Source organism: Poecilia reticulata, linkage group LG9, assembly GCF_000633615.1.
Source record: "Poecilia reticulata strain Guanapo linkage group LG9, Guppy_female_1.0+MT, whole genome shotgun sequence".
Taxonomy (NCBI): domain Eukaryota; kingdom Metazoa; phylum Chordata; class Actinopteri; order Cyprinodontiformes; family Poeciliidae; genus Poecilia; species Poecilia reticulata.
Genome location: NC_024339.1, coordinates 18,436,519 through 18,446,214, shown reverse-complemented (window position 1 = coordinate 18,446,214; position 9,696 = coordinate 18,436,519). Strand labels below are relative to the sequence as shown.

The 9,696-nt window shown below is 37.5% G+C and overlaps 1 protein-coding gene across 2 annotated transcripts; it reads left to right on the top strand.

Moving 5' to 3' along the window:
* Positions 1–6,642: 6,642 nt before the first annotated feature.
* Positions 6,643–8,032, top strand: LOC108166576 (transmembrane protein 252). Of its 2 annotated transcripts, none has more exons than XM_017306641.1 (2): positions 6,643–7,113; positions 7,254–8,032. In XM_017306641.1, the coding sequence occupies exons 1-2, from the start codon at positions 6,848–6,850 to the stop codon at positions 7,462–7,464; spliced, it is 477 nt and encodes a 158-aa protein (XP_017162130.1). In that variant the 5' UTR covers positions 6,643–6,847; the 3' UTR covers positions 7,465–8,032. The 2 variants fall into 2 exon arrangements, with proteins under 2 accessions (XP_017162130.1, XP_017162129.1); XM_017306640.1 differs by having other exon boundaries at positions 6,659–7,113; positions 7,251–8,029.
* The last annotated feature ends 1,664 nt before the right edge of the window (positions 8,033–9,696 follow it).

The following is a 9,696-nucleotide window of genomic DNA, read 5'->3' as shown; positions in this document are numbered from 1 at the left end:
CAATCAAATTGCTGATATGTATTGAGTTAGTGACCATATAACAAGTGAAGTTGTGTTCTGCTGAGCGTGCAGTCTGACCCTGATTGATGACGGGGGGTGGCAGGTCCTCATCAGGGTCCATCTGATTAATATCCGGCCCTTCACTCCTTTCCTCGCTACTAATGGCTCCCTGCTTCATCCTGTCTATTATTATCATTCAATAATGAGATCTAAAAGAAGGTATATATGTGTGTGTGTGTGTGTGTGTGTGTGTGTGTTTTGTGTGTGTGCAGTTGTGTGTTGCAAATTGGATTTATAAGCAGTGTACATGCATCCACTTTTGTATTAGAACATGTGAATAAATTAGATCATTCTACAGCTATGTGCAAAATTGATGTTTTAGATGCTTATTAAAAAGTTCTCTGCGTACTCCGGCTTCTTCCCACAGTCCACAAACAGACTGTTTGTTTCTCGTGTGTCTTTGTGATGTCCAGTGAGGGAACAGGTTGCCACAAATGATGGATGTATTAATTTAGGTAGATTCGGTAATTGTCTTAATTCGGTTAAAAAAAGTAAAATGGATTGTGTATGTGTAATGATTAAAAACCCTACTTATAATTGTGCTCAGATGCTAAACAAACAAAAAGAAAAAATGGTCAGGAATTGTCAAAAAAATTGTACTGAGACAAGATGCTTCTTCGGTGCAGTCAATTAAAGTATACATTCAGAAGAGTCTCATTTGTCAGATTAAAGTAAATTTTAAAATATTATCCTGTAAGTAGGTATGAAACGTAGTTTTTAAAGCCCACTTTTCTGTATTACATTTTTTTTCTTTATTGTTCTGATGCAATTTTCCAATCTTAAATGTTTGGTTATCAGTAGCTGGAAGGGAGGAGAAAATTCTTACATATACATACATTTTTCAACAATACTTTCATTTTTTCCAAATATGACTCTATGTGCATGTTATGCCCATGGTTTTATTTATTCATTTATAAATAAACCATTTAAGGATGGTTTGTGCACTCCACCCCCTGCACCACCGTCGCACCCTTTCCAAGATTTTATAACTTAATGTGCTTTATATCTCACCAATTCAAAGTGGCCATCAAAGCCTTCAAAACAAAAGCTCCAACTCAGAGCTTTTACAAATAAATAAAATAAAACTGACTATGAGATAGGATTTTCTCAACCTGCAGTAAAACCGTTGCAATAATTCAGGCACCAAAGTCCCTCTAAAGACCAACGCATTCCCAGGAGAAATCAGATGAAACTTGTCTCTGAATATGTGCTTAATCTGTGTCATGCGCAGGCAGACAACTGCAGCATCATTCAAGGCTTCAGTTTATGTTCTCAGGGCAGCCGACCAGACCAGACACTGTGTGATAGCGGTGCTAAAGATAAAAGAAGTTGTCATCATCTTCAAAGCACTGTAAAGTTCCTGGGCTGTTAAACACAGCTCAGTATCGCATCTGTCATGATTTTATATGCCGCACCAGGCTGCAGAATGAGTGCATCAGCAAGTGATGTATGGCTTGCTTAGCAATAATTAATGCCTTAATTCAGACTTAATGTTTTGGCAGCTTCTGCATAATCTGGTACTGTGCAGTGTCTTGTCAAAAGTATTCAAACTCCTTGTACTTTCCCAACGTTTTCATGTTACAACAACCAATAATGGATTCATAAGAGGTTTCATTTTACCACTTTTTTCTTGTTTGTTGTTTTATCTTTCTTTTGAGTCATGTAAAGCACTTTGAATTGCCTTGTTGCTCAAATTTGATGTACAAATAAAATTGCCTTGACTTCATGTGACACACCGTCACTAAATGGTGACGGTGTGTCACATGGAGTACACTCTGCTCCGTATCTTTTTTGCAATGGCTCCAGGGAGCAGCTTTGCACAACTAGAAACACATTTTTCCTGGTTTCCTTTGAAAAACAGTTCAAACTCAGAATGGAAAGACAGCAATTTTGAACTCTTTCCAGATGTACTCAATTGAATTGTGGCTGTGGCATAGGCACACATGAATGGGTTTTGATCTATATCTGTCCACTGCGGCTCTGGCTGCATGTTGTCCTGCAGGAAGGCACATCTCCACCTCAATCTCAAGTCTTATCTCGTCTCGAACAAGTTTTCTTCGACAATCTGCCAGTTTATGTAGGGAGCCATGTGTTGGTAGGTTTACAGTTGTGCCTCAGCGTGGATATAGTTTTTTAATTCAACACCACTTTAATCTTCTCTGCTTCATTCCTGACTTGTTTACTCTGTGGTTTTCATGGTGCGCTACGTTCTCCAACAAACCTCTTAGACCTACGAAGAACAGATGGATTTATACCTAGATAAGAACACGCACACACTCGTACACACACACACTCACTCAGCATCTCTGAGGATTTACAGGAATAATATCACAGTAGAGGAAATAAAGCTTGTTTTAAGTTTTTTTTTTCACAACTACATCTCAGTAACATCAATGAAATAATTAATATGAATGCATAACCAGAATTAAAGTACCCAAGTAAGAGTAGAACTACTTCAATATACTTTTAATCAAGTAAAAAAAAAATAGCTGTCAAAAAAAATACTCGAGTAAAAACGCTACAAACTGCTTAATATTGAAAAATTACATCATCGTAAGGAACAAACTATTAAGTTATGTGGACATTTGTATTTTAAGGATAAAATGAAAATAATTCATTTTGTAATATGAATCAGGCAAAATATATATATTTTCCAAATCTTTCAATATACGACTTTAGCAGAAACTACAAGGTTTTCTTTTAGTTTGAAATAAATCTGTTCTTCATTCAGTGAAGTCGCTCGCAGTGTGTAGAGCAGACATTTTACTCAAGTAAAAGAAGCGATGCTTCATAATAAAATTACACAAGTAAAATTACAGCAAATTAAAAATACTCTTAAAGGTAGTTTTCCCCCCCAAAAAAGTTACTTACGTCGACCTAAATGAGTAAATATATTAAGTTACTCAACTTTAGCCATAACAGCTTAAAGCTAATGTAACTTCTGTATCCAAACATATTAACAGAAAGTTTAGTGGAAGGAAGAATTGTATACAAAGTGGTATGATATCATCTCTCCAGAAAGATTTTACGAGTCAGTTTTAAAATTTTTGTGCGTACTTGACATTGAAACATTTCAATCAATCGTATGAATTTCCATCTGCTCTGACTGATCACTGCAACTCGACTGAATTTTGATAAAATCTCTTAGCTTCCTTCTAATTTAACTTCCTGTTTCACAACCTGCAAGATGAAATCACGTGTGCAGGGCCTTTTTGGACCCGAAGTATATTTTCATTTGGGGCCCCTCCTAGGAACAAGTCGACACCAAATGCTTATTGATTCCTAAGCTACTGTGTGTAACATACCTGCCGTCATTTGTAATTAGCTAACTAAAAACAATTTACATTAATTAGGGACAAATTAACCCATTATTTGTGTGCCAACCATAAATACGATATGGAATAAAAAATTTAATTCAACGTTATTTTAAAAATACATCGTCATCATGCCAGCTTGGTGCTCTTGAGGGCCCCCTGGTGGTGGGCAGCCCGCTCTGCATGTCTGACATGCAGAATTTTATTCTGAAAGTTACATCTGATTGCAAATTGAATGTGGTCTCAAAATAAAACATTAAAACAAAACTTACAAACTACTACCATCAGTTTGTTGCTGCATCTGGCATTTTTTATTAAAACATGTTTGCTGTTCATTTAGCGAACTTACTTCCGGTGGGTAAAGTATCCAGAAATTAGTAAGAGTAGGGATATTTTATAAAAACATTACTGAAGTAAAAGTAATTTAAAAAAGGTGTATAAACCACTTAAAGAACAAAAATTTGTCCAAAAATATTACTTAAGTATATGTAACTAGTTACTGCACGTCAGACTCAGAACCGTCACATTTTGCAACTTTTTTTCACCAGAACCAGCACCAAACTTTTCTCTAAAAAAAAAAACTTCTCTAAGATCCCATGAAGAAGAACATTTGAACTCTTTCAGACTGAAAACTGAAACGCTTTTGTTTCTCCAGCAGAAAACTGGAGACAGAATCAATTTTAAAATGTTCTCTAAGAAAGACTGACACCGGCTGGTCTAAAACAGAAGTACACAATGTAAATAAAAGTTTGGTGTAAAATTTATTTTGTTACAGTAATTGTTCAACATTTTGTAAAGGAAAGTTTTTTTCTCTTTTGCAGTCAGCTTGAATGGGTAAAAAAAAGTATAAAAATACAAAAAGTAGATAATTTAAGAAGTTCAGTGGAGGAACTTTAGTAATACCAGTGCCCCCATTTCTCCAGCTTTTAGATCTGTAGTTCTTTAGCTGATCTGAGGATGATCAGTTCCTTCAGATCCAACTGTGAAGTTCATCTGTTCACCTCGGGATCAGTTTCGCTCTGGACCGGCTCCACTACAGACTGCTGGTGAGCTACTGAAGAAACCAGGGTGATGCAGGTCTGGACCAAATACGTTACATCTGAGCAAAATCAGAGGCAGGAACATGCTGGGTCTCAGCTGTAGGGCTGTTTCTGATTCTGGATCAGAGTCAGTCTGCTCCTCAGGTCCTGGCAGACGGCTGACAGGCTGCTGTTGTCCTCCAGCAGCTTGTTGTGTTCTGCACACCATTTCTCCATGTCGGTGATATATTTGTCCTGTTGTGTGGATTTTTCATTGTCATCTACATCATTGTCACAATGTTCAGCAATGCTATGGTAATTACATGTTTTCCTCATATTATGCAGCCCAAATTAGAGGGTTTGGACTAGTGTCAAATAGTTTCCATTTTCAGATGATTAACTGAGGATTGCTCAATATGATGCTCAAGGCTCAGAAGTTGTTTTATAACCTAACTCCACTTTAAACTTCCCCATAATCTGATTTCGGATTTTCTTCAGTCTTTGTGAAGCCATTCAATCACCATTGTTTTCCAACAAACCTGTGAGACCTTCACAGAACGGCTGGATTAATGCGCAGATGAAATAACACTTACCACACACTTTTCAGATTGTCTGATTGGTTGTCTAATTTTCCTCCCACTTCACAATAATGCCCTGCTTTTTCTTAGTCCATTGTATAAAACATATTATGGTTTTAGGTTTTAGAATGTCACAGTCCTTAAACACTGGGATGTGTTGACTAGAATGACATTGCACTTATGCTAAATCAAGATATTTCTCAAACTGGACTGCACGCTGATATGATTGGTAAAGTTTATTGAGCAATTAACCTCGATGAGCATTGAGGAAGGTGGCAACCTTTCATTCATAAATATGAAACTACTTTTAAGGGCTTGAAATGATCCCATGATGAGATTGTGCAACATACCAAGAGCAAAGTGCTCTACTGAAAGCAACATGACAAGGAATGAAAGAAGGATAAAATATGTAATGCTTTGCAAAAATGTTACCCACAAAAAAGTCCCAAACAACAAACCCCATAAGCGCTGCATGGTGTATTCATATTTCTGCAGAGACTCTTGACAGCAACATAAAACCTGTTAAACTGACTTCATTTTTTTGGCTTATATCCAATTCAGATCTTTAGTTCTGTCATTTTTTTTGTATGACAAGACAGTTAGAAGAGTTTCCAATGGAACATGTAGCAAGCATCCAGACCAAAGCGTCACGAGGACTTCATTGAACATGTTGGGTTTGAGTAACTTTATTTAAAGATGCAATTATGAATACGCAGAGTGCAATAAAAAAACAACAAAGAAAATACATGCACTAAAAGGTTAAAGATCTTAAGCACTTACAATCCAACCTCAAATTTATGCTGACAGAAGTGTCTTTCTTCAGTCGCCAGAGAAGCTGAAAAATGTGGTTTTCTTTGGTTAATGAAAACATGTTTATAGAAACATTACCCATGACCTGTGAAAAGTGTTGTGTTAAAGTTGTTTAAGAGAAAACGTTGTGCAATGCTGCGAGAGTTTATAAGCACCGAATGTCTCAACCTGACAGCTTTGTGGAAGCTGTGGAGCTGAGCGGACAGGAAAAAAAATTTAGTTTGTTCTGTTTATTGAACTTGGACCATGTACCATGAGTTTATAAACTAGAGTGATAATTGTATTTCTGTTTCTTTATTTGTATTGTAATATTTAGCTTGCCTGTTTTCTAACGGTACGTTTCGCGTGTTATAAAACCAGTAGGATATTAGCATCTCAGAGCTTAAGATGGAATATTGTAATAAGAAAAGATCCATCTTTATCCTTCTTAACAAAATTGTCATAAATGAAGATTCATAACATCTACCAAGTCAAAAAAAAAAAACTTGACACCTTCACTGACTCTTGCTCCCCTCTGCCTCACATGCCCACTGAGCCACAGTCACACTTGTTAGCCTTTTAATATCAGTAAATGATAACCTGAGTAAATGAAAAGCAGTTTTCAAATAATAAAAAAAAATACCAAGCTAAGGAATACCGAAGGATAAGAATAATGCAAAACGACTATTGAGACTCAGCCATTAGAATCAAGGCATTTAAGTGCTTCATATATATAAAAGAAATTGCAGAAAAGTCTTCATACAACATCATCAGCAAACTTTAGCCTTTAGCACTGCCATTATTTATTTATTTATTTTTTCCCCCTTGTGTTTTTGCCAAACCACGGGCAATATCTCTCTCATACTTGTGACCTCCCTGCGTTAATATTCAACCCAGCCGGGAGGATCATTGCAGCCACTTCCTTTTACAACCAAGGAGGCATAGCTGCTCACTGAGACGTGTGTCTAAGAGGTGCCGAGACATTTTTGAGCACATTCACTTATCTGAGATGTGAATGCACCGCTGTCATTTAGAGGACATCTCCACCTTGCACTGAAGAAGCAACGCACAGAACAATTCAGCAGTCATGGGTGTGAAGAAACAGCTGTTGTCCTTTGCCCGCATGTTCTTACCTTCTGTGGGATTTGTGTTCACGTGCATCGGAGGCTACCTGGTGTCCCAGCAGAACAGGCCAGGGTTCGATCACAAGATGGTCCCTGCTTACATTATGATCATCTTCGGCTTCCTGGCCATGCTCATCGGGGTGTTCTGGAGCCTCTGCCACATCATGAGGAGCAAGATGTACCACAGAAGAAGACACAACAGTGACATCCAGATCTTCACAGTTGAAAGGTGAAGCAGCCAGTTAAATGCTTGCACTGATTGTTTTTTTTTCTTTATGTGATCACACTTGCATGTAAAAGAAAATAGCTAAAATTGTTAATGTTTTTGATAAACCCGTTCCATCTGAACTCGGATCTTCTCTTCAGCAGGCCGAGCTCCTTTCCTCCTCCGTACGAAGAGACCCTGAGTCCCTGCCACGTCAGCATGCATGAGGAGGTTGTATCAGTCGATGGAGTTCCCGTGGTTTTGGGTGTTGCACCTCCACTGTACACCCAGGACAGTTCAGAGAGTCCAGACTGCAGGTGGAGCTGGGAGCCACCACCTCGATACAGTCAGGTGGTCCATACTGAACACAGTTAGATGGATGCATGTGAAGAGATGCTGCTTCCAACACCAAAGGAGAAATGGGTTTTTAATGTACTCCCTAAGAGCGAGGACTACTAACTAGGAGAAGGTTCCCTAAAAAACTATGGACATCACTAATTTTGTGACTTTGCTTTACTGCAAAATGACATCAGCTGCTGTGTCAACGCCCAATCTGCACTGTCTCAGTGGACATGGTTTCCTGGGACTTTACTGGGTGAAAACCTGTTGCGTTGGAACTGAAATGTGTGTTTAAGTTACTTGAATGATTTTCCTTCTGGATCAAAAAGCTGTTTTAGCTTTTTAGCGCTCCGTCTTGGTTGTGTAACAAGCAAGTCGGGGAACTGAATAACACCTCTGTTATATTTGAGACGTTTTACAGACTATAAGATCATAACATTTCCAAAAGATGTTGCACACTGTCGTATTGCTTGTGTAATAATGTATGTTTTGTTCCTCAGATGGTCTTTTATAAAGGCTCAATATTGTCAACGTTTCTATATTTATTCTCAGATTTTTATGTTGCAACACATTAAAAACAGTGAAATTGTCTTTAATAAATCCTGTTTTACGTTAAACCTGAAGTTACTTTAATTCAAACAAATCAACTAACTTATTTAGGCTGCAACTAAATTAATTTACACCAAATTAACCTGTAAGCAAGTAGAACAAACAGTACAACCCAAAACAAAATGCAATACTTAACGCATATTCACCTTTTACTCTCTTCCTATTGATTGCACTTAGTGTTATTGAAAAAATATTACTTTTAGAGTTTAGCTGCATTAAAACTAGGGAACAAAGCAAAAAATTATAATAAATAATAATAAAAAATACTGATACTGAAATGCATGAGTGAGATAAAATTTAATTTACCGTTTTTTAAAAAGCCAAATCGTGGAGAATGTTTTATTTTGATTCTTAATCAATTTCACATAAATAGGAACAATACAGATAACTGTTTTCAACTTGTTGCTTTTAGAAACCTTACAGTGCCTGATCAGATGAACCAAGCGCTCCAGGGAAAACATCAGACACTTGGTCTCTTCAGAGTTCAGCTGAAGGGAAAATTGTGGCGCTAAAAAGATCTTTTTGTTTATGAATAGTCCCACAAAATGACTATGGCTACGTCGTTTAGTCAAGTTACTCAAGTTACTCAAGTCAAAGGTTGCAACCACAACATTATAAAAACAAAGAAAAGATTAACTTGTATGTCAACAGAACACCACAGCTCAGCAGTGTTTCTAAAGAAACTTCAGGAAGTTTCTCATGAATTTTATTTTTCCTTAAATCCCCTTCAAATATCACACCATTCCTGTGCATATGTCTGTCACGAGCCCCAGACGGGTCGTTTAGGTTCAAAACGCCCGATGGTTCACTTCAGCACAATAAACATTGTGTAACCATAACTTCATAGCCAACATGTTTTTATGAACTTTACCAAATGTGATTAAAAAGATTTTTTTTAATTACATGATTATATTAAAATATCATTTTATAATGTCCCTTATCATTTGCACTCTAACATTCATTTTTTATAATCAAGGTTTTGACTATGAGCAGCACATTCAGTAACTCCAGTAGTGACCCTTGGTACCATAAAGATGGAGCAATGACCTGTACGTTCCGACAGCTAACGTCTGTATGGCTGAGTGAAAAAGTCCTATTGAATATCCACTGGCTTTATCCTCAAATCAGAATGACGTCAATCGACATGTTTATGATGTCCTGCTCCCAGCGTCTCATCGGAGCGGTGTAAAGATCAAACCTCATAACCTCTTATCGCAGATCAACAGCTTCAGTTTGTTTCCTGTTCAGCTGGAAAACAAGAGCTGTTCAATCACAGCAAATAAGTCCAGCAATGAGGACACTCCTTAGTAAAATCCCAACATGCCAAAGGGCAACAAGTAACTTCAAATATGTTTTTATTTCCTCTCAGTCCGAATGTGCACAAATGTTGATTTTCAAGAAAGCTCTAACTTTTCTTTCTCGTTTTGGTAAAGAAATTACTTGTAATGTGTAATAATAACAAATTATATGTGCACTGTAAATCCATCCATCCATCTATCCATTTTCTTGCACCCTTGTCCCTTAGTGGTGTTGGGAGGGTTGCTGGTGCCTATCTCCAGCTAAAGTTCCGGGCGAGAGGCGGGGTCACCCTGGACAGGTCGCCAGTCTGTCGCAGGGCAACACAGAGACACACAGGACACACAACCATGCACACACACA